Genomic DNA, 25,876 nt, shown 5'->3' with positions numbered 1-25,876 from the left:
GTTCACAGCTCATGGATAGAGAGCTTGGCCAAGCATGTAAGAGGTCCTGAGTTTCACCGCTGGGCCAGCAAAAAATAAAAATAAATAAGTAGCCTAAGAGAAAATATGTCTGGCTTTATGAAGGGCCTAAAATATACAAAATCAATAAGGTAAAACTTGTTTTTAAAATAAAATCCCAGTATTTATTAAGACAGACAAGAATCATAAAGTTAAAATGGTCTGCCACATTATAAAATAATGTGTCTCCTCCCCTACCCCCTTCCCCCTGCAGAGCCTAAGAAGCCGGTCTCCAAACTCATTGTGTGGCCTCAACTATCTCCCTTTGCCTTTATCTCCCAGTGGACACAATGCAGATACTGTCACCATTTCTAGCATAACAATGACAAATTCTAAAATGGAACAGTATGTGGTGGTGTGCTGGGATGCACAGAGCTGGCAGCTCTGTGGGAAAAAAAAGAAAAAAGAAAAAGAAAGAAAATTCACCATTTGAGATTTTAGGCTAATACAAAGAAAATATAGTGCATACATCGTGACGTTATTAATGAACACATGTAAGGTTCCTGGTCTGGTACCTAAAAAAATTCTATACAGAAAAGCATTCTGAAGGTGTATGTTTGCACAGCTGTATGCATAACATTTAAAAATTAACTCCTGCCTACTATGGTGGCTCACAGCTGTAATCCAAGCACTAGGGAGGTTGAGGCAAGAAGATCAGGAGATCAGGGCTACCCTTAGCTACACAGTGAGTTCAAAGCCAACCGAGGCCACATGAGACCGTCTCAAAAAATATAAAGAAACAAATGAAAACTAGCTCTAAAGAAAAAAACGTACATATTTACATTACTGCCCAAATACAAACACATACAAATACATAAACAGGCAGCATAAGGCTGTGAGCTGCCTGTTCTAGAATCTGAACTGGGTCACTTCAAGTGCCCTTAACTGCTAAGCCATTTCTCCAATCCTCACCAACATTTTCAATAATCAGGTACCTTTTTTCTTATGTATTCATTAGGTAAAAATGAGGTGTCTTTCTTTAATTTACTAGAGCTCACTCTACCACAGAGAACCCATTTTCTCATGAACAGTAATCTGCAGTTATCTCCGATGCCTCACTGCCCAGTCGACTCACTTTGGCTTCGGTTTCTCCCCTGTGAAGAGTGTAAAGATGATGGACAGCACTCTGTGATGACGACCAAGGGTGAGTCAGAACTTGGAAGACATGGAAGTCGTGGCCAAGAGTGTCTGTTGTGACTAAAAGCATTCCTGGAAGATAAAAAAGCAAAGGATAAAAATAAAAATGATTATGCATATGGATAAGATACTGACAGTATTATTTTAAGTATTATGAACAGGGGCAGTGGGAGAAATAAAATAATTAAAACAAAGCACATCAATGAACATCACACCAATATCAACAGAGAGAGTAGGATGTCCTTGTGTGAGTAGCAGGAAAAAACTTTATATGCAGAAATTACAAACTTCACAGCAATTGTCAGAACATGTGTGGGGGTTAGAACGAAAGCTGGGCTGGTGACAAGGTGGTTTTCCTGGGATGAGGATTTGAGTTCAGTCCCCAAAAGCCATGTAAAAAAGCCCAGCCTGGTGGTGCAGCCATACACACAGGAGGATCTCTGAACTTGCTAGCCAGTCAGTCGAGCCTAAGTAGTCAGTTCCTGGCCAATGAGAGACCCTGTCTCAAAGGAGGTGGATGGCATCCCTGAGGTTGTCTCTGGCTTCCATAAGCATGTACACATGCAACTGAAAACAACATCCATGAAATGTGCCTCAACAGAGCTCAAGCCCACTCCTTTACATTCCAATCTACATACTGATCCAAGTAAGGCGCTCTTGTAATTTACTCCTTTAAAATTAGCTTTTACCGAGTTAGGGGGATGTTACACATCTCTACTCCAGCTAGTCAAGAGACAGAGGCAGGCGGATCATTTGTACCCAGGAATTCACCAACAGCCTGGACAGCAGCTAAGATCCTATCCCCAAAATAAACAAACCAACAACTGACTAAATATTAGGGTAGGAAACCTGGATTAACAGCTCAAGGAATTTGCGGCCAAACCTGGCAACTCCAGTTTGATCCAGGGACCCAAAAGAAAAAGAAACCTAACTCCCACAAGAGAAAAATAATCACTACCCTGGCACGGTATTTACTGAAATTGCTAGTAGTACCTTTGAAAAGGTGTCCTGGTCATGAGTTATTTGGCCAATCCAAGGTTACCAAGATTTCCTAGTTTTATGGTTTTGGTTTTAAGCCAGTGAATCAAAAAATAAGACATTCATACAATTTGCACAGCAAAAGGGACAAGTTGCAAAAGGCTATTGTTTAGTAAACAGGATTTGTGTGTGTCCATCTATCTGTTTGGATATTTAAACCGTGTCTGCAGAGTTCCTGCTTTGTACATAGAAGGATTTAGGTTTAATCTCCAGCATGAAAAACACATTAATAAACAAAGCTGTTGTTCCCACGTAAGGGAATGCCGTTTTGAAATTAAACTTTTAAGTGATACCTGCAAACACAGAAATTACACGGTGAGACACAGGCATACACTGCGTACTTAAGTCAGGTGGCATTCTTGGTCTTTCAGCGTGTCTTCATGGTGAAAACTTCACAGACACACTTTCTGAACATGCAGCGTGCTTCTGTCACACACACACTGTACACCTGCACACAGCACGCCGACCTCCCTGTATTCTCTGGTAAACAATGCAAATGACACTGTGGATTCCATACGTGAGATTGCTTGGTGTTTGTACTTGATATGCCTGCTTCAAACGTCCTTTTCCTGAATGTTATTCCACCATGTATAGGGTCCCTGTGTTAACTGATGCCTGAATTCTGGACCTTGATCCTGTCTGGGAATACAGGAAAAGCTACTGCATGCTGCTTTTTCAGATTACAGAGCACTGGCATTTCTCTTTAATCCAATTATGACTTTAATTATTGCATTTACTGTATTATCACATAGTATATTAGTGGAGTAGAATTTAAGTTCGTGCTATTTAATTTATCAGCTTGTCTCCTTACTTCTTCTTTGCTCGGCTTTGTGTAGAAGAATGTTTATTCCTCATACATACCAGGTTTTTTTTTCCAATTTTAGATTCTTTATTGCTACTAAACCACCACTGCTGCTGCTACTATTATCATTTTGAGGACTGATCCCTTTTTACTACAAACTGACTATTCCACAGCGTGCGTTGCATGAGCTAGCTTCCAGCATCTGTCCCCTTGCATGTTTGAGTAGAGTGTTTTACTGTCATCCATTTACAAAGGGCATGGATATGTGGCACAAGAGGTAAGGTCCTCACTAATACAGAAGGATCCAGTCCATCTGAATGGGCAGTTTCTCTGGTTAAATGTAATGCACTAAGCATCAGATGACATTTTTCCTGGCTATAAACATTTTAGATAATGGAAAGTGCCAATTATTGTAAGTTACTTAATAATGGATAATAACTGTTAATACACAAATCAGCTACTCTCCCACCTAACGCATGGCTATGGCCATGAGGTCACTTCACACTCCTTGCTTACTGGGTGTCCAGTCATGTATGCCTACCCTTAGTCACAACCATGGTCTGTAGTCAAGGCATGTGTTCGTTTTTCACTCCTGCTTTTTGCTCAGTTACAGTACGTTTGAATAACAACTGCTATGTTCTGATTCTAGCTTTCGACAAAATTCAGTTTGGGGCACTTGACAACAGAAAAATCATTTTAATGGGAGAATTAAAGAGGAGTTTGTATTGATAATAAATATACACTACATAATACAGATGAGCACCAATATCCTTCTTTTACGATCCGCATTCGACTTACATGAGCACTTAAATGAAAGGCTGACCAAATCACATGACTAGCAAACACACATGAGCACGTACATCAACATTAATCTGCCAAGTTGCTCCTAACCTGTAGGACCACAGCCCTTAACGTGAGAACCACATATTATGCATGTGTGTACCCTACCTCAGAGACTATCCTCTTCCGTTCATCCAAACAAATTTGCCTGCATAACCCACAAATGGGTCTACATGAATCACCAAACTTTTAAAATATAAAAACTTTAAAAGGAAGAAACAGCTAGTGTAGTTCTCCAGCGGCAAGCACTTTTTTTTTAAATTTACAACTTCCTCCTTCAAATACATTCTGCAAAGAAAACACTAAGCTCCCTTTTTTTTTCCCTCTAGAAAACAAGTTTTAAAGCACATAGACATAAAAGGAAAATGTCTTACAGAGTAGACTGTGGCTTGAGAACTATTTATGCTGCATCAGAAGACTAAACCAGACGCTGGCCTGGCCATAAACTAAACCCACGCCCCAAACGAGGTGCCAAGCCACAAAAAGCATTTGCGTCATCTGGGAATACAAGGAAAAGAAGGGCTTCTAATTATAGGGCCTGGAAGCGGAAGCCCAGAGTGATTAGCTGTTTAGGCGCTGCTGTGTGTTTATCTGGAAGCTTCCTCTCCCTCACTCTCAGCCTCAAGTCTGATAGATGAGTTTGAACGCTGGCTGGCGGGTGGGGACAAGCTGCCCACGGTACACGGTGTTCTCCAGCCTCTGAGGTAGCTGCAGAGTGAACGCTGAGGCTGCTGAGGCAGCATCAGAGCAGAAGTCTTTTCAACTGGGCGTCAGCTGGTTAGACCCAGGAGTGAAATTAAAGAGTAGCAAAACAGCGCTGAACACAAGCCAGGGAATCTTGGAAACGTGATTTGTCTTTTTTTCCGCTATCCTATTTTTAACAGCTATCTAATTGTGTGGTTCTTTATCATGCATACACATGAGAAATCAAAGACAAATCACCAGTTATTCACACTCTCACCCAAAAAAAGACTCCTAAGACCGACAGTGGAGTGAGAAAGAAGTTTTTGCGGGAAGTCACCTTGTAGAGCTCATTAACTCTTGCAAGGTATTATTTCTATTCAATATTTACAGTGGTATACAGCCAAATCTGTGAAAGCCAACAAGCAAAACCAAAAAGAACAACAACAACAAAAAAGAGGCTCTCCATACTGAAAGAACTCTTTAACAGTTCAGGAGGTTACTAAAGTCAACTAAGTGAACACTGGTACAGCACAACAACGCTCTCACAGCTCAAAGCCCTCACGTGCACAGCACCAATTCCTAAACTAGCACATGAGCACACGCTCTTATTCCCCACGCCCAGCTGTATTTTTTATTTTCTGGTTTGTCTGGAGGCTTTGGGATTTTCGGGGGGTTCTTGGTCTGTAGGTTGGGGGGGCGGTGTGCTATGGATAGAGTCACATATAATGTGAGCTCTGCCTCTAGCCTGACTCTGTAGTGCCAGATCATCAATCTCGTCAGCGGTTATAGACGCATGTTACTTTTTAAAGACACTGATAATCAAACTCTTCAATGTATTCTTCCGATTTAGGAGCCCAGAATATAAATCTTTATAGAACACACTACAAAACATCCTGTGAGAAACAATGAAGTAAACAGAGCTAAGTAAAACAATGGATATGATTGATTTGACGCTGTCCTGGAGTTGTCTATATCTGTAAGAAACATAGGCTCAAATTAAACAGACGATATTGCACACATCCACTTCACAAGGGAAAGCCTGCCTCATCTGTAACCTACATCCAGATGCCTGAGTGTTCAGCTGTTGGAGAATAAGATGTTGTGGCAGCTTTTACTTCATTCACTTGTTCTTTGACCTTGAAGTCTAGAGTTGTTCGGATTGTGGACGTGCTCTGGTTCCCTCCCTCTGGTTTTAATGTTAAGTTTTGTGACCTGGGCATTCCTGCACAGCACTCGGGCTGAGGCAGCAGCACCGCAAGACCAAGAGCAGCCTGGCTTCCCAGAGAACCTGTCTCAAAACACCAAAGATAATCCCTGCACTATTACCATCTCCACTTAGGAAATCTAATATACTCATTTCATATTTAGGTGTATGTTTATACATGCTCTTAGTTTTATAAATGTTTAAGTATTCTTGTTTTATGCTGGAATATATCATAATTTCTTAAGCTGTACTAGGATGTAATTTACCTACAATGATACAGTGCTCATTCTGATGAGTCTGATGCATATGCACAGTTAGTACCACAAATAAGATGGAGGTATCAGCAATCCCTCTATCCCTGTGAGCACAGCCACCCAGCTCTAACCACAGACTTCTGTCCTGCACTGAGCTCACATTCTGCCCACTTTAGAACTGAGGCGGTACACGAGCCCGTGTCTAACGGAGGCGGTACACGAGCCCGTGTCTAACGGAGGCGGTACACGAGCCCGTGTCTATCGGAGGCGGTACACGAGCCCGTGTCTATCGGAGGCGGTACACGAGCCTGTGTCTAACTGAGGCGGTACACGAGCCCGTGTCTAACGGAGGCGGTACACGAGCCCGTGTCTAACTGAGGCGGTACACGAGCCCGTGTCTAACGGAGGCGGTACACGAGCCCGTGTCTAACTGAGGCGGTACACGAGCCCGTGTCTAACTGAGGCGGTACACGAGCCCGTGTCTAACTGAGGCGGTACACGAGCCCGTGTCTAACGGAGGCGGTACACGAGCCCGTGTCTAACGGAGGCGGTACACGAGCCCGTGTCTAACGGAGGCGGTACACGAGCCCGTGTCTAACGGAGGCGGTACACGAGCCTGTGTCTATCGGAGGTGGTATATAAGACCTTATCTAATATTGCAGAAAAGGAATTGCTGCCACTTCCAGGTTCATTCTTCAGTGGTTCCCATTTTCTGAACACTGTCACTCAAACTGTGACTTATTCCGTATTCAAACACTACCTTCTCTGTGGTTATGTCTCATTTCTCAAGGTGATTGTGGAATAGCAAGATGATGTGATCAGATTCTAAATGCTTGACTCTATGAGACCATGCCAATCACCTTAGACTTTCCACATGCTTAGGAATTTCAACCACTGTACATCTTTTTAAACTGTAAGCATTCTGATGGATAATCTATGATGTCTCCTGGCTTTAATTTGAATGTTAATCATTATATGGACATTTATTTAATTTTTAATTATGTGTCCTTTCGTCTCTACTGTAAATTTAATAGTTTGTGCCTTTATTAATCTTTTACATGATTAATCTGATTAACTTTATATTCTTTGAAATTCCATATAAGATTAGTGTCAGCAAGGTATTTTTTTCAAACACCTGCAATGCCAGGATCCGAAAGGCAGAGTCACCGAGTGCTGTGCGTTCAAGACAATCTCAGTCCACATGCCAAGTTCCCGGCCAGCCACAGCTACAAGGCTAGACCCTGTCAGAGACAAGAAAGAGAGAAGGGGGGAGAAAAGAGAGGAGGGAAGGAAAGAGACATAGGTGGGGGTGGGGAGAAAAACCGAGACCCATGAAAGGGGAAACCTTAAATTTAGAACTAGCTTCAGTTGAAAACAGTTAGCATAAAGATTCACTCACAACATTTAACATTAGCAAAGAGTAACGACAGAACAAATACTGATAGCACAGCAAGGCATAAAAGTGATGAAAATGTCCATATCCCACGGTAACAAACTGAAAGTGTAATGAGAGGACAAAGATATTTAATTACTTTGAAAGAGGAATCGGGGAGGTAACACTGGTTTGGAAAGATGGGTATAAATCACGCCCTGGTTGAAAATGAGCAGGACAATTTATCCAAATGTTATCTTGGAAAAGCCTGAGGGCCCACATGCTTAACTGCCATCAACACACAGAAGCATGGACACCCAGACAGTAGGAGACATATGGCCGAAGCTAAGGAGAAAGGTGTTTCTGTCATCTGTCAATACAGAACATAGTCCTAGGTCCTCAAGATGCACAGGTGAGCCACCTGGTGGACTTCTGCAATCCCAGAGCACAGATGCTGCATACATAACAACACTGATCCCAAGGAAGCCGTCCACAGATGTGCACTCAACGACAGCTAATATTTCCTGTATGGCAAGAAGATACACCAATCAGAAGGAAGGCAAAAGACCAGGTACATAGGGCCCTGGGGCTGTAGCCACCAACAGACTGGACTCATAAGCCAACCATCCAAAATATGTGTTGTAGGCACCTAATTATCACAGGTCTGGATATTTACATGATACTGTTTCTCTCCTCTCTCCTCTCTCTCTCTCTCTCTCTCTCTCTCTCTCTCTCTCTCTCTCTCTCTCTCTCTCTCTCTCCCTCTCTCTCTCAGCAATCCCTGGGACCCTCTTGCAGCTGCTGCCCCATGGTAGGATTACAGACACACACTGTCACACTAAGCTTTGTGCACATCGCTGTTGGGGTTCTGAACTCAGTTTTTCATATTTGTGTGGCAAACATTTCATTGGCTGAGCCATCAACCTGTGCCTCACAGGTTAAATTCCATACAGTATCCCACTGCGTACAGCACTCACACTGCCGATGATCAGTGTTTACTGAGCGTCTGTTCAGTCAGGTGAGGATCTGCTGGAAACCCAAGGCTGCTTTAGACCTTGTATGGGACCAACAGTCTTTTTCTCCTTTTTGAAGCCTCTTTTATATGAAAAGATATTTTAAATTATGTTATGTTATGTAATATGAATATGTTAAGTAATAATGACATCATTAACACAAAAATACAAAGAGTGTCAGAGCCTCACTAACCCTAATTCCCACTGTGTTCCCTCCAGCTCTCATATGTGACAGCTGAAAAGGGACAAAAAACTTTATAGCATAATGGTAACCGTGACTGAAACTTGGCAAGATGATGAAACCGGACAGCAAATGCAAATGGAATGGAACAACCAGCACACACAAAGGTACTGTGGCAGTATGGCCAACAGTCTTCATGCTTTCTCTGCAGTGCTAAATACAGAGGGAAATCCTCAGACCTCACTATCGTGCAAAAACCTGAGACACATCCAGCTGATGGCTTGTGGCTATACGCCCAACCCGTGAGAGAGTAGGCAAGAAGACATGATCTATGCATTTATGAAACCATCAAAATAGACTGGTCATCCTACAAACAGAATGAGCTCCACAACAGTCTGGACTACAGTGTGTAACACTGTCTTAAAAATACAAAGCAAACAAACAAAACACCTGTGAGGCTTCACAGATATTAGTAAAAATGAAGACAGGGTATTTTCTGATGCTTTGCAATGATCAACAGGAATAGCCTCTGCGGGGAAAAAAAAAGTCCAATTTAAAGCTCTCTAAGGATTAATCCCAAACGACCACCTCCTTCTCAGGATGCAGCCTTTGAGTGACCGGAAGAACTTCTGTTAAAGATGCGGCCAGCCGAAGGCTACGTATTTAATCTGCTTTACTAAAGCCTCAATGATTATTTTCCTCTTATTAATGAGTGTAAAGGCAATTTCTCTGCAAAGAAGGGGTAACCATTTAAAATGTACACACATGTGCTGCACATCATAGAGCCCAGAAGCTCAGCTGGCAGAAGTAATGCCTTTACAGAGCAAAGCAATTATTTACTGGACACCAGACAGCACACTCCACAAGTGTCTGGGTCACTGCACCCAGTTAAGGATTTTTTTCTTCCATTTCTAATTCCCAATGTAATAAAAAAAGCACACATCTCTTTTGATATCTAAGGCAATATGGCATGGAATATATACTCATCTACTGTTTTATTTTGTAAATAAAATGTAGTTTTATGATTCATATCTACTATATGCCAGCATGAACCAACCAGAAAATTTAGAAATGAGCAGACTGTATTCAATACATGAGTAGGAAAATATTCTATCTTGGCACTGCTAAAGTTTTTCATAATTATGAAAAAAATCAAATGGAATTAATGAATATAACTGTTCAGTGTAAATTCATCCAGAACTGAGCTAACAGCTCAATAAACAAAATAAATGTTTGCTTCTAATCAGAAAGCATAAGGAGAGATCCTGACTGGTGATAATATACTAAAACACTAGGGTGAAGGAGGTGTGGAGGGAATAGTAAAAAGAGGAGAAGCAATAATTGATGAGGTATTATGATACTATTTTAGATCACTATTTTATCCCTTATTATACTGATTCAGAAAGGGAGAAAGAATTTATGCAGGGCCAAGAAGATAGAGCAATTGTTCATATAAGCTCATAAGCGGGGGGTAGAATATGGAGGGCATATTATTTTATGAGGTTCAGAGAGGTCTTCTTTTTTTTTTTTTTTTAAGATTTATTTTATTATGTATACGTTGTTCTACCCCCATGTGTGCCTGCATGCCAGAAGAGGGCACCAGATCTCATTATAGATGGTTATGAGCCACCATGTGGTTGCTGGGAATTGAACTTAGGATCTCTGGAAGAGCAGTCAGTGCCCTTAACCTCTGAGCCATCTCTCCAGCCCCAGAGAAGTCTTCTTAAATGACACCTGAAATGAGGCACACAACCAGAGAACAAACGGTACCACATATTTAATAGGTTGAAAGGGCAGGCTTAGTGACACATATGTAATTAGTCCTCATGTAGGGGCATGTATGTGGTAAGTGTGTGTGTCCATCCATGCATGTGTGTGTGGTAGGTATGAGTGTTGTGCATGTGAGGTAGTTGTGTTTGCATGTGCACATGTGTGTGTGTGTGTGTGCGCGCGCGCGTGTGTGTCCCCAAGCGCATATGGTAGGTGTGGAGGTTGAAGTGCATTGCCTCAGTTCCTCTCCACTTTATTTTAGAGGCAAATATCTCTCATTTAACCTGAAGTTCTTAGAATGAGGCAGGAAAATACCAAGTTCCAGCCAAGACTTGAAAAAAAAAAGGTGGTGGGGAGACTGGATTTAATAAAAATTCCATTTTTTTAATCCTTTGAGAAAAACCATTAAGAGGAAAGAAAAGCAACGTTCTTATTGATTGGATATGAAGAAAATATGTCTACAATAGTGAAAAGGAAGAGAACACATTTCACCAAGCTGGGAGCACTAACAAAGGTGGGACACTACAGAGAAGAGGCTGGATCAGGAAAGAGCAAAACAGAAATGAATCAAGTCTCTAGAAGGCCCTAAGCATCGACTGATGTGACAGAAATGACCAGATGTGAAAAACAGGGCTCAGGGAAGAAGGGAAGAACCACCAGCAGGGCCTCTGAGACCTGTGAGCACTAACTATGGCTCAGCAATCTCCCAGGAAGTAGAGCTATACAGAGGAGCAGAACGACAGCTTAGAGGCTGCAGATGTCTCTCCATGGTCATAGGTACTTGCTCTTTCAAGGACCAGAGTCAGGTATCCAGCACACTCACTGCAGCCTCCAACTGTCCGTGACCGCAGTTCTAGAGCGTCTGCTGACTAGTTCTTAGCCTCTGCAAGCACTAGTCACACAGAGTGTCCTTACATATACAGAGACAGACCAGCCATATGCATAAAACGAATACATCTAATTTTTTTAAGGCAATGGCTTAGAAGTTCCAAATCCGGTAGAAGAGTGGATTAAGATATAAATTGAAGGGTGGATGATGACGTGAGGAGGGGCCAAGCACTGTCCTATGAATGCTCCCTATGTGCACTTGTGAGGATGGCAATGTGAGCGCTCTGCTCCTTGCTCAGCAGTGCTAAAAACATACAACAGCCCCAAAAAGTAGCGCTTTAGCACCAAAGTTCTTTAGAAAACGTTCTTCATTTTGTACCTAAATAATTGAAAGCAACAGACATATACCACCCATACTGAATCTACAAAGGTCTCAGCAAGGCATTTCTAAACAAATCATAAATACAACCATTAAAATATTTGTTTTGATTCTGGAGTCAGAGTCACAGCTAATAAACAAGTGTGGGAATGCGAAATTAAAAAACAAACTCAACACAGCTGCTCGACAAGAACTTTCACAAGTCTGTTTACTGGCATCCCTTAATTTGGTTTCTGAAAGGTCCCACAGAACACAGAGCCGCCAGTCACCAGCCAGTGGGTCCACTCTCCTCACAAATCCACACTGTGGTGGGACTCCATCGTGCAGTTTACAGCACACTTAACACTGCCCAGGCGGTGGCCAAAGGCCCAGTGTTCTGCTTACTTCTGTTATGCAGAACATATTCATATAGCTGCCATCTAAGAGCATGTCTAAAACTAATTCCGGATGTCCCATATATCCTTGAGTACAGCGTGTGTCATCCAAGTGAGCCGGCATGAGAAGGTCCAGCTTAAGAAACAAAATACTACCAACTGTCTTCATTTGTTTTGATTGCTCCTTTCAAGAACCTCCCAACAACACCACCAACAAAAGAACCTCCCTAAACATGCAAGAAATATTCCAACAAGTACTATTGTTATTTGTCATCTATTACATGTGCCATGAAAATGTCTTTTTTAAATAGCAAGGCTGATATAGGTAAAATTTCTTCATATAAATAAATTGGGAAACATGCTTGGTTAAAGGAAGGCTGGTCCATTTAGTAAAGGCTCTATAACGTATAGCTCAAATAAAAACCCAAAAAATGCAATAAAAAATTAAATATACCAAATAAGTCAATTAAATTCAAAAGATACATATTGTATTAAGATCCATTCATATTATATAATTCAGACTCTAACAATATAGTTCTTCCAGTTTAAAAAAAAAATCTCAATTTATATCACACTTATTATCCACTGTATCCTAAAGGAGAATTCAAATGGAAAGTAACAAAAAACACGTCACCTTCCCTGAACACTTTAACTACACAGAAAAGAGGAATCACACACATGTATTTAGACACCTGTGCACTTCGCTGACAGGACACACCGTGTGTGACCATGCACAGCTAATCCGAGGGACAGAGAACATTCACAGACTGAACCAGGCTATGGGGTAAGGAGCTTCTTTGTGAAATATTTTCAAAGATACTAACAAGCCTAAGAGTTGACTGTTACGAGATTATGTGCAACCAGTATAAGGAAGCACTGGACAAACGAACCACAGCAAAGTGAAGAAAGTCCACACAGCCCAAGAAGGCTTTGGTGAAAATGTCAACAGGAAAATGAGGAAAGGAAGAAGAAAAAAAACTGGCTGTGTATACAGCACAGTGACAGTATCTGCTGACCATGCGCCCATCCTTGTTCAACCTTCAAGATCTCAAACAAAAATCTAAACGTTATATTGACCAATCCATTTTATTTCAAAAAAAAAGAAAAAAAAAAGTTAAATTCAAGTAGAAGCTATCTGTATCTGGGACAAGTTAAAAATAATGAATTCTGTAAGCATGTCAATACACTAGACATATAAAGATGGATAACAATAGATCCCTGGCTGGAAGGAAACCACAAACTCACAAAGAAAAGAAACATTTAAGCAAGTGATCGTCTCAAAATACTTATAAACATAATGCTCCAGGAACGTGGCAAAGTAATTATAAGTATTGCCATTTTAATTTTACCACAAATGGCAGGTCACACAGAATGGTGAGATGTGTGTTTCAGAATGAAGGCACAGAGAGCTCATTGTTGACGGTGATGAAGGACACCAGGCATCTTTACACCGTGCAATATGCTCTTTGTATGGTGCATTTTCACAGGCAGGAGAAAGAGCAGCTACCCATGTCAGGAGCACTTGGGGGTGATGGGAAGCACACGATGATCCCAAGGAAAGTGCACGTAACGACAGGAGTCAGCATTACTCATGCTGGTCAGCCCCAGGAGAGCGACACAAGTCAACAGCCTTTCAAAGCATGTCTCCAATCCTCAACTGAACCCCCTATATTCAGAGACTCTCAACTGATGTTTGTCTGTGTTAATCAAATCAATCTTACTGATCACCAACCACTATAATAAAAATCTCCCACCATCAAGAATGACTCATTAGGATATGGGAAAGGAGACTAATCAAAAGTGCCCAGGATGGTTTTCTTGTTGTCATTCTTTAAAAATAGGGAAAAAACCAGACCTTTCCCATCAATTCAAGTGATATGATCATTTCTTTTCAAAAAAAATGATAAGGCTAAGACTCTCAGATACATCACCCAAATGAATAGGACCTGAAGTCTACAAATGTACAAAGAAAGAATCAGAAGTTTCGTCTTTTGTTTAGAAACCAAGTATTTCAGATGTCACTCGTTTCCCCGAGTGTCAGTATCACCAGTGCAGAGTGCACACCAGGAAACTGGTGCTCGTTCTGTTCATCGCTACGGTAAGAACAGTGCTCGATCAGAACTGTTAAAATAATAGTGGAAGACTAGAAAACCAACCACTGTTCTAGCTCAGAGGTAAATATTTTCTAAAAAAAAAAAAGATAGAGGAAAAGCGGGTAATAGGGCATTCCACGGTTTTTATTAATATTAGTCATCATGTATTCCTCAGGAGTAACCAGAAAGGCAGAACAAATGAGAGAAAACTGAAATTAAGTTTTGTACAATGTCATGTGGAAAAATAAATCTTGTTACAAATAACATGTGTCTCTGACATATTAAGTGTGTGGTGCAAGAGTGCAGCTTACCAAGTGCAGTGTCTGCAACAGCACTTTACAGATGAGCGAGCTGTGGCTGCGGGTGCTGAGGTTGGATGAACGGCAAACTCGCTCAATACAGACCACTCACTAGTCCTATCGTTACTTGTGATTCCCAAGCATCATGGAGGCCAGAAGAGAGCATCAGATCCCCTGGAGCTCAAAGTACATGCAGTTGGCGAATCTACATGTGTGCCAGTGGCCAGATTCGTACCCCCTGCAAGCACAGCAAGGGCTTTGACTGCTGAGCTATCTCTGCAACCCCAAGCCCCATTACATATATTCTTTTGGGGAGGTAGGTTGAGACAGGGTTTCTTTGTGTAGCCTTGATTGTCCTGAACTTCCTTTGTAGGCCGGGCTGGCCTCGAACTCAGGAGATCCGCCTGCCTCTGCCTCCCGAGTGCTGGGATTACAGACCTGCACCACCATGCCTGGCTTGCATTACATATTTTCAATGTCCAAATGAATGAGCTAGAAAACTCATGAGATAAATGGTTTGACAAAAACCTTACCACTAGTATTAAAAGCCATACAGCACACTGGCTTCTCGTGGGCAGGGAAATGAGCCACAATGCCGTCACTGTCCGAGTCCTCACTCACAAGCACCTGCAGAAAGAACAAGACTGGTTAACCATAGTCACTCATAGCTTAGCGGCCACACCTCACACTCCTCAATCCCGCAAACAAATGTCTGTGCTGCGCTGAAAGGTTATTCTCATCTACTTCAGCAATGTGGATATGCCTCTCACAGGGGGTGTATGAACTCCAAAAGCAGCCACTTGACATGACTGTAAATAGACTTTGCTGGAAAAAAGAATCACTATTTCCCCTATTATTATAAAGAGGTCAGTAAGTGAAAAATATGACAAGTAAACCAAGTAATAATAATGGAACAATAAATAACAATTCTTTTTATGTTTGATAGTTTTTGTGCCCCTGGTGTATTCATTCAAGAGGAGGTCCCAGGATGAATTGCAGAAGTCAGGTATTTCCTATCAAGTAGATCTCGTGGGTCAGAGCCCGGTCATCAGGCTTGGCAGCAGGAACATTTACCAGCTTGAAGGAGAGATAAACCTGTTTTTTAGGATTGGAACGGTCTTGTGAGAGAACAGGTAAGGTTAATTCACTAGAAGACAGACCACCTCGTGCGGGAGCTTGATTGCTGCCAGCTGAAAAGATCCTGTGAACAGACTCTGGAAGGAGATACATAAATGAGTCCAGAACTGGAGGCGGGGCTTTTTGGAGACTTAGGATAGTTTTGGCTGTTTATCGCTGCACTTCAAGACGCTCCTAGAGAGAACCGCTCAAGGGAAGGCTTTGGAGCTCTCAGCTTCTTATGAGGTTCCAGGTTCTGGTTACTCTAGGTTCCAGCAGAAGAAATCCTGCAGATTGTGCCAGGAGAATTGTTCCTCGGAACTGATATCCTTATGGCTTTGTTATTGTGTCCATTAATCCTCATTTCCTATTGTTTTGGTTAGTCGAGTTATAAGTGATGTGCTCGGTCACTAAGTTGTTAATAAAATACATTGGTTAAGAAAATTGAGCATACACCAGCTCAGTCATCTCAGACTATAGACAACGAGACACTTTGAAAATACTGTTCTACCATGTTACAGAAACAAGGAAGTTGAGGCAAGAAGATTCCTGGCTGGCCTTGTGACAAAGCAAGATCTAGCCTATTGAATGTGGTAATGTCCTATTGGTTCCCAAAGTATTTAATAAAAGCAACTCTGGTCCTGAAAGATACAGAGTAAATTCTTTGCCTAATAGGCACAAAAAGGAATGCACCGTTGTAGGGTGTAAGCATTGATGGGTTTACTAAGGTTCAATTCAGGTGCCATAAAGGTCATTGGTTTCAATTTCATAGTTCAATGATTTTACATAATACTAAACTATCATAATAAGCTGTTACATGATACATCTTCAATTGTTATCACTAAATTTCTTGTCATATTGCTCTGAACAGACCTCTAATTCCGCCTATGACATAATAGTTGCAATCTTTTCAAAGAATTATTTTTTATTATTTTTCTGACTTATTTCAGATCATTATTTCTAGCTTCGTTTTTTAAAGGTCATACTTTTGTTGTGTTATTTTCTTAATAAGCATTGAAATCTATACAATTGTTTTACATACTAGAGTAAATTTAAGTACATTTTATCATCATCAAATTCAAAATGCTTTCTCAATATATTAAGCACCATTAATTGGCCTAGATTTATTTACAAACTACTCTTTTTTAACAAATAAAGAGTCTTGCTGTGTAATTCACATTTGCAATCTGCTCTGAGTGAGAACTTTGCCTCCACCTTGTGACCCCTGGGACTAAAAGACCCTGTGCTATAGCTGGCTGCTGTACTGCCGTCTTTCTAGTCCCTACTCCTCGAGGCTTCAAATGAAAGTGCCGACATGCAGAGCACCATCCCAAAGGCTTGCGAACTTACTCTTGCAAATGTTTGCGTGTACACCTGCGTGGTGAGAAGACAAACTGCACCTCAGAATGCCAGGACTGGACAGCACCCACATGATTGGCCTGGCAATTTTGACTTCTTTACCAAACAGGAGTGCTTGGGGTTGTCACTGGGGCAGCTCTAGCAGAGAATCTCTTAAGTCTATACTCAGACAGAAATATGTGAAAGGAATGTTGACTAAATGATGCCGCTAGAAATAACCGCTAAATAGCATCCACATTTGACTCCACCCACATGACATTTTCAACAGCACACCAATGTGGAGAAGTATATTCATGACTGTGAAGAGAATAAGGTGGCAGTCAGATGCAAGGGCACACACATTCATCACGACAGTCTGGTCTACCTAGAAAGTTCCAGGCTAACCAAGGCTATAGAGTAAATAGGTACCAGGTACCCTCCACAAACAGATAAAAAGAATGAGCTGCAGGTAGGGTTGAGGGATAGGAATGAATTATTTCAAAATCAATGGATATAAATATAAAGTATATTCATAAACTTTGAGCTTCTCAGAGTCTAGTCTGCAATTTCAACTTGAAAATTTTTAGAAGTGAGTTGTGCAGATTTCATGCAAGTATTTTTTCTGTAAAATATTTGTCATTTGTCCATTTTCCATGTCAAATGTGATTAGAAATTCCCATAACTTCTATACATTCACACTCCTGGCCCTAAAAACGTCCTTGTGAGGCAGTTAGTACATATTTGTGCACTCAAATAGATATCAATAGTAAAGACAGAAACCTTCCAACAAACACCAATTACTTCTGACGTACAGCAAAACTGAAACTGTGACATGAAGTGCCAGGGCCGTTCCTACAGAATGCATGAAGTTAGACACAACACACACCTAGATGGGTTCTCTGCATGGCTTCTTTGCTGCGCTAAAGCTTCAAGCCACTAAAACCATCATTAGCCCAGGACGATTTTCCTAAGACAGCAGCTGACCATTTAGCTAACATAGTGAAGGCATAATTTGTATCCAAAACTATATTAAACAACACATCATACTTTAATTAATACAAGTTGTATGAAGATTCCTGTCTAAGATAAAGCCCAGCTCAGATCTAGACTGACATTCTGAGGGATTTTATTTCACTTATTGGTTTTGCCACATTGCTAACTTCGATTACATAAATGTGTAAAAGGCAAGTCACACCACTTAACTTCTCCAGTCAAGAAATGCTTTTAAATAAAACATGAAAGTAACAAAGATGAAAATGGACACAAAGTCAATTAAATCCATTCCTCCTTAATGCAGTTGCCTTGCAATGATCCCATCACCATAAAATCAAATTAATCAATAAAACAACAGAAAGATGGCGAATCAGATTTTATATGCTGCCGGGGTGAACGTGAACTATATTAAAGTCTTGGTGGATTTAAATCACAGAAGACAACGGATAGCTCCTAGACATACAAGGGAGGGAAGAACATGGCGGAGGTGGAACAGCCATAGGGCTAGAACTGGCCAGTCTCTGAGGCTGAATTCCCTTTAATGCTCTGCACAACAGTGTGAAACAGCCTGGTTCTCCCAACTGTCTGACACAGTGCTGTCTTACTGAGAACAGATTCATCATGTAAATGGAAAAAAGGTAGTATGTGCTACAGGGCTCTGGTTGCTTTGAAAAACACAGTTCTGTAAAACTGGCAGAGTACTCATTTATTTCCTAAACACACCTCTCTTTCCGATCTTAGAATTTAGATAGATGTTTCCCAAACTACAGAAGAAAAAAAAAACAAAGTGTGTGTGTGTGTCTGTGTGTGTGTGTGTGTGTGAGAGAGAGAGAGAGAGAGAGAGAGAGAGAGAGAGAGAGAGAGAGAGAGAGATACTTCTTGATATTACAAAACTGAAACTCCTTCCCACATTCTTTGACTATTTCCCAGATGGGGCACTGAAATTCAGGGCTCAAATCTTGATCAGCTGGGACTACACGTATATGTATATGTATGTATGTATGTGTGTATGTATGTGTGTATGCATGTATGTGTGTGTGTGTGTATGTATGTGTGTATGTGTGTATGTATGCATGTATGTATGTGTGTATGTATGTATGTGTGTATGTATGTGTGTATGCATGTATGTATGTATGTGTGTGTGTATGTGTGTGTATGTATGTGTGTGTGTATGTATGTATGTGTGTATGTATGTATGTATGTGTATATGTATATGTATATGTATATGTATGTATGTATGTATGTATGCATGTATGTATGTGTGTATGTATGTATGTGTGTATGTATGTATGTGTGTATGCGTGTATGTATGTATGTATGTATGCATGTGTGTATGTATGTATGTACGTATGTATGCATGCATGTATGTATGTGTGTATGTATATATATCCCCACATCAGTTCCTGTTTGTTCTGTGTGTGTGCGTGTCTATGTGTCCTAAGAGTCAATAGAAAAATCTGTTAGTGTGTGTGTGTGTGTGTGTGTGTGTGTGTGTGTGTGTGTGTATCTCCCCACATCAGTTCCTGTTTGTTCTGTGTGTGCGTGTGTGTGTGTCTATGTGTCCTAAGAGTCGATAGAAAAATCTGCTAGCACATACTTTTAAAAAAAGCAAGCAAGCAAACAAACAAACTAACAAACAAAAACCAGGAGGGTATGAACAGGAAGATAGGAGCAAGGGGATTATAATCAAGAAGTAACGTGAATAAATTATAATTTTAAAAAAACAGGAAAAAATACAAACCTATAATGTATTTGGTTAACTTCAAGTTTAAGAAAATAGAAGCAGAAAATTACTATGATTCACATTTTAAATAAAACACAACTAAACTTAAAAACACAGAATTTCAAAGGATTGTTTGTTTTAAATACAGCAAAGGCCATTTGATCCTTCCGTGGGAAATAGCAAATAGGTAGATGCCAAATGTAATTTTTCATCAAGATACTGACCTATATACAGGGGAAGCAGACTTCTCAACAAAATATGCAATATTAAAAGGCAATATGGGGCTGGAGAGATGGCTCAGAGGATAAGAGCACTGACTGTTCTTCCAGAGGTCCTGAGTTCAATTCCCAGCAACCACATGGAGGCTCACAACAGCTACAACATGACCTGATGCCCTCTTCTGGCCTGCAGGTGTACTTATAAATAAATAAACCTTTAAAAAAAAAAAAAAAAAAAAGCCAATACTTTAGAAACTCACAAATTTTCTAAGCATTTTTTTCTTAAATTAAATCAATGTTTTTAATAAGCCCACTACTTTTCAGTAGTCCTTTCAGATATACTTATAGACTAAAACATGAAAGAAATTTCATGACTGACAGAAAGAAGGGAAATGTGGGAGAAGTTTTACCAAAAACATCTTATAAACAACCTAAAGATACAAAGGCAGATTCTCCCCTATTTCCTAGCCACTCTTTTTAAATGATTCTAAACTAGACTTATTGTCTGAAGATACAGGATTTTATACCAGGATATTGACTCTTTTTTTCGTTTTTTTCTTCTGTTTTGAGACGGGGTTTCTCTGTGTAGCCTTGGCTGTCCTGGACTCACTTTGTAGACCAGGCTGGCCTCGAACTCACAGCAATCCACTTGCCTGTGCCTCCCAAGTGCTGGGATTAAAGGTGTGTGCCACCGCACCCCAGGATATTTTCTAGTTGGTGATTTCAAACTTTCATATTTGCTCCTTAATTATCTAACAGCACATATAAAAGCTGGGCATGGGGGCTCTTGCTTAGACAAGAGGGCAGCCACCTGACAGCCTTTGTGAACGTGAGACCCTGTCCTCCAAAAGCTAGAAGAAAGAAAATGTTAGGAAACTCATACAGGACACTAAACTAAGGCAAACAACCACTGTTACTTCTTTTCTTGTTTCCCCCACATACTCCGGTTTCTAAGACTGCTTTCCTGTCTTCTCATGCCCTTAGAAATTTATTAATCTTGGCTTTAGGTTATAATATGACATTATACAAAAAGCAGTGTGAACTACAAATAGGCACGCAAGTGTACCAAGAGAGCATCCTTCAGCTTCCCTGATTAAGTTTTAAGCACTCATGATGGTTGAACTAACAAATTGAACATGTCCCTTGTTTTCCTATCATGGGTGAAAAAATCTGTCCCAAAATAATTTCTAAAACTATAATATATTCATTTCTTTGGGCCAAGTACCCTCCGGTTGACTCTAACTCGGGCTTAGGCTTTGCAGCTAACATAAACGCCATCCATCCAGAGCTCTTACCTGGCCCTCTCCAACCGTTTCAGTGTCTATGACTGTGATGATGCCTGGTACCAAGGGACTCCGTCTTGAGTTGCTGTGTATGGCGACATCATCTTCTGTCACTCCTGAGGGCAGTGTGCCTGTCAGCTGAGTCACCACTTTCCCAACCATTGTCAGGCCACTTTTCAAGGTCTACATAGCAAAAGACAAAATATATGACTTACAACAAAATGTGAAATCTAAACAGAAATATACATTTGAAACAATTTCCTAGCCTCAAGTCCTTATTCTCTTACAATATTTTATATAGCAGTAGATATCACAGATGTTCAGTCTGTAGTTCAACATGACTTTGAAACTTTCTTAGAAAAAAAAATCAACATAGACCCACGGGCGCACACCTTTACTCCCAGCACTCAGAGAAACAGAGGCAGGCGTCTCTGAGCTCTAGGCCAGCCTATTCTAAAAGGGAGTCTAGGACAGCTGAGGCTACACAAATAAAAAACAAAAAAACCAACATGAGTTCTAGCAAATGTCATCAATAAAAGTACCAATGTTAATGTGATGGAAACAACTCCACAATCAAGTGATAATAATTACAAGCACAGAACTGTCTCATTCGATTGGGGTACAAATAGTATTTCCTAAAACATTTCTTTTACTGTATCCCCTTAATGTACATATTTTAGAGTGCGTGACTTATCAAGAAGGGAGCTAGTTATGTGACTATGCTTTTTTAAATATTGTAAGTCAGCATCTAAGTGGGAACAGATATAATTCTAAAATATACCTGAACTACATAAAAGACCACGCACTAAGAGCACTGACAAAGAATTTCTTTCGCCCTCTATGATAATAGTTACTAGACATTAGGACATGGAGCCATGCTTCCGGTCCACTATTCCACTCAAAGCAAGTACATAAAGCTAATGCAACTGAGTGTGCTGACAGATACTAGGAAAAAGTAGGCAGGGTTGCAGCTCACTGTTAAGAGTTTGTTGCATTTGTCAGAGGCCCTAGTTTCAATCTATACTGAAAGAGAAAAACAGAAGGGAAGCCATCAACAAGAACATTCTTCAACAGTTAAGTTTTTTTTTTTTTTTCTTCTGAAAAGAGCTAAAACAGAGAAAGTATATGGATAACAAATGTTTTAAGGAGATAGTTCTCATCAGAGCCAGAGCTGGAGCCGGGCGTGGTGGCGCACGCCTTTAATCCCAGCACTCGGGAGGCAGAGGCAGGTGGATTACTGTGAGTTCGAGGCCAGCCTGATCTACAAAGGACAGCCAAGGCTACACAGAGAGACCCTGTCTCAAAAAACGAACAAACAAACAAACAAACCAGCCAGAGCTGGCAGCCTGGACTACATATTAAAAAATATTTCTTCTAAATGTGATATGGATGAAATGCCTCCTGCAGGGACAAAGACTGAGCAAAGACTGAGGAGAGGGCCAACCAAGTCCAACCCCATGGGAGTGAACTCTGCTGCGCTCTGAGAGGCTTCACCCAGCAACTGATCTAAACAGAAGCAGAGACCCACAGGCAAACATCAGACACAGCTCCAGAGTCCTCTGGAATAGCTGAGGGTCAAAGAGTCACTTACAGAGTTAACCACCACTAACCACAGGGCATGCTCCCTGCACATTTGTACCAAATGCAGCCAGGGCCCTCTGACTCTGATGCCTGCCTTTGGATCCCCTTTCCCTGGCCACAATGGGAGAGGGGGCTCCTAGTTCTATAGGGACTTAATAAGCCAGGGTGGGTTGGTAGCTCCGTTTTCTCTGAGGAGAGGGGAGAGTGGGGGGAAGGGCTGTGTAAGTTGGGACTGGGAGAAGAGGAGGGGGATGCAATCAGGATGTAAAGTGAATAAATAAATATTTTAAAAATAATAAACACTGAATTAAATAAATGAATTAAATGCTTGAAATTAACTGGAATGACTTCTAATAATAATTATGGAGAAAATAGCCTTACCTATAAAAGGGCATATGCTTTCACTGTGTGCATATGCATGCACACTTGCATGCTTGTTCTTACTTAGCTATATGTATTTTTTTTTAAGAGGGGTGGGGGGTGTCTTTCTGTACCCAGCTGTCCTGGACTCACTTTGTAGACCAGGCTGGCCTCGAACTCACAGAGATCTGCCCACCTCTGCCTCCCAAAGTGTTGGAATTATAGACATGTGTCACCACACCCAGCTTTCTTTTTTTCTTTTTTAACTTTGGTTTGTCTTATTATACCACTGTGAAGATACGTGGAGTCTTTGAAATTAAATTTTTTTACTTTTTTTTTCCAATACAGGGTTTCTCTGTGTTGCCTTGGCTGTCTTGGACTCACTTGTAGAACAGGCTGGCCTTGAACTCACAAAGATCCACCTACCTGCCTCTGCCTCCCAAGTGCTGGGATTAAAGGTGTGCACCACCACACCCGGTTTTTTTTGGTTTTTTGTTTTGTTTGGTTTTTTTTTTTTCAATTTCTTTATTTCAGAGTAGATTAGTTTTTCTGGCTATTTTTCATAGCATTTCACGTTAATTTCCTTATGTAGACTACAACGTTAGATTTCTACACTGGTGCTAAGGAAGAAAGTGTGAAGGGAGATTGCTTTATTTCAGACATAAAATCTTGATTTCTGTTTACTAGTTCTTTCCTAACATTCTTATATTAATGTGTTTTCACCCCATTGTGGTCAATTGATTTAATAAAAATTCCCCATGTTTTTTTCTTCTTATCTGATAACTTAAGGACAACTGTTTTAAGAGAGCAATGCTATTAGTGCTAATGGATTGGGGACAACTGATAGGGCAGAGAAAGGTTCAAAATGACAAGAAACCCTGTGGCCGACTTGCCTGCAATGGAAGAGACTACACTGCGGCCACAGGATTAAGGGCTGTAAACAATTTCTCTCACACTCTGTTATACTCACATGGTTACATGCCTTCTTGCTAGAGTACTGTTCTGTGAGAGAACCCCCGTAAAATAATCAGATATTGAAGGAACTTTAAACTTTATAATTATATTAAACATATTCCAGATTGTGCAAACACTTGGTCCAACTTATCACCTCTATCCATGTATGGATTCTCTATTCCCGGTTTGTGCCTTGCTCTCACCACATTTTTATAGTGAGCCAGTGCGTCCTTATCTACTTAGATAAAGAGGGAAGACAGATGACTGACATGCAAGGACTACAGAATCACACCTGCTCCTCATGGGAACAAGCACCTAGAGATGTACTTCATTCTAATAGGGTACAGACACCGAATCATTGGTCAAGTTTTACCTATGTTCATTCTTCACTGATGCAGAGAGCATTCACCCTCCCCACTGTCCCCACTGCTAGTTTACAGAGTCGGTGCCTACAGAGGGGGTGTGTTTTTTTTAAAGATGGTTTTATCGCTAATCAGTGTTCTTTCCAAAGGACACATCAATTCTTCACGCCGGCATGACCAAAGTATACTGCTTTCCTTTTGTTCTTGGTGACTTTTGCCTCTACCTTGTGGCTTGTTCCCTGTGTTTCTTTGCACTTTTTATATGCCCCAGTTCTATTCCTATTCATTGGCATAAAAGCAGGAGCTGATCCGCTGGGGGCAAACACAGAGGGTATACAACCAGGCCCTTTCACACTGACAGGCCGTGCTTGATAAAGGCTTGGTTACATCTGCGTGGAAACAGCTCCATTAGCACTGATGGCGTGAGTGCGGCAGCTGAGGCACCTCAGAGGGTAATCGGGCTTCCTGCTCAGCTCTCACATCAATACACTGTGGCGCCTTGTCCCTTGGTCCTTCCGCGGCGTCTCAACAACACTAACAGACGTGGTGTAAGTCATCTATTGTGAATTATTGAAGCAAACATTTGAGTGCTAATTGAGGAACGCTAAAGTGTTTTATAATCACTGCAGCTTGAGGTTTTAGCACAAAACAAAACAGTCGAGATTGATTTGTGGGTGTTTTGCCCCTTTGTAAGTTACACCGTGGTGCTTGAGTTCTGCAGACAGAGCTTTGCTGGTCATCTTATTTAAGTATATTTTCCTATTTAACATTGAGGCTGTGTGCCGCTCTTCAGACACCGAAGGAGTAGGGCAAGCTGGCCCAACCTTAGTACAATCCTTTTGCCTCTGCCTCTTTTCTCCCTCTTGTGCTGGGATGCAGACCTGTGCACCACGCCCAGCCAAGGTTCTTCATTTTTGCCATCTCCTCCTCACCCTATCAGATATGTGACCTATAAAATCACAAGCAGCAATAGGAACAAATTACGAAAAAGGTAGGATGGGACAATGATTAAAGATCAAGTCCTGGACATAGCTGGATTTGAAGTTTGGCTCTGCTGTTGGTTACCTGTTTAAAGTAGAGTTTCATTTAAATCTCCTAGCTTTAACTTTCTCTTCTGGAAAGCTGAGAAGGCCCGAGTCAGGTTTAAGTATGAACCCTGAGCAGCCCTAATACACACTGGGATCAGGCACACTGAAACACAGCCAGAGCCTACGTACTGTTGGGTTCCTTTTGTCCCCTGATGCAGTGCTCCACCAGACCCTATTTGATAACACCAGAGATCAACCCCAGGGCTTCCTGCTTAGTAGGCAAGGAATCTTCCACTGAGACATAGCCACAGTCCTGTACTAAGTGCACGCCCTCATATGTGTGCAGAGGACAGACGTATATAGTTCAGGTGCCCTGCATATTTGCTCTTCAAATATCTACCAGGGAGGATTTTTCCTGAACACAGAGCTCAGCTTGCCGCAGTGGCCTCTGAACACTGGCCTAACACGCATGCTGCCACTGTCACTTGGCTTCTATGAGCTACTGAAATCTGATCCCACCTGTGCAGCAAGAGCCCTACCCCCTGGACCATCCCCCTCAGCCCTTCTGCTAGTGTTTAAATAAAACAGCTCTTGG

The 25,876-nt window shown here is 41.2% G+C and overlaps 1 protein-coding gene across 8 annotated transcripts in view; it reads right to left on the bottom strand.

Moving 5' to 3' along the window:
• Bcas3 (BCAS3 microtubule associated cell migration factor) overlaps nt 1-25,876 on the bottom strand; it is a 464,077-nt gene that overhangs the window by 335,850 nt on the left and 102,351 nt on the right. For all 8 annotated transcript variants that reach the window (XM_051158189.1, XM_051158193.1, XM_051158191.1 and 5 more), the window contains exons 11-13: nt 21,009-21,179; nt 14,859-14,952; nt 1,133-1,266 (exon numbers count right to left, since the gene is read on the bottom strand). In XM_051158189.1, coding sequence (XP_051014146.1) covers nt 1,133-1,266; nt 14,859-14,952; nt 21,009-21,179 — 399 coding nt within the window. The remainder of the gene's footprint in view (nt 1-1,132; nt 1,267-14,858; nt 14,953-21,008; nt 21,180-25,876) is intronic.

The sequence above is a fragment of the Acomys russatus genome, chromosome 16 (genome assembly GCF_903995435.1).
Source record: "Acomys russatus chromosome 16, mAcoRus1.1, whole genome shotgun sequence".
In the NCBI taxonomy this organism is placed as follows: Eukaryota; Metazoa; Chordata; class Mammalia; order Rodentia; family Muridae; genus Acomys; species Acomys russatus.
This window is presented reverse-complemented; position numbering and strand designations above follow the sequence as displayed.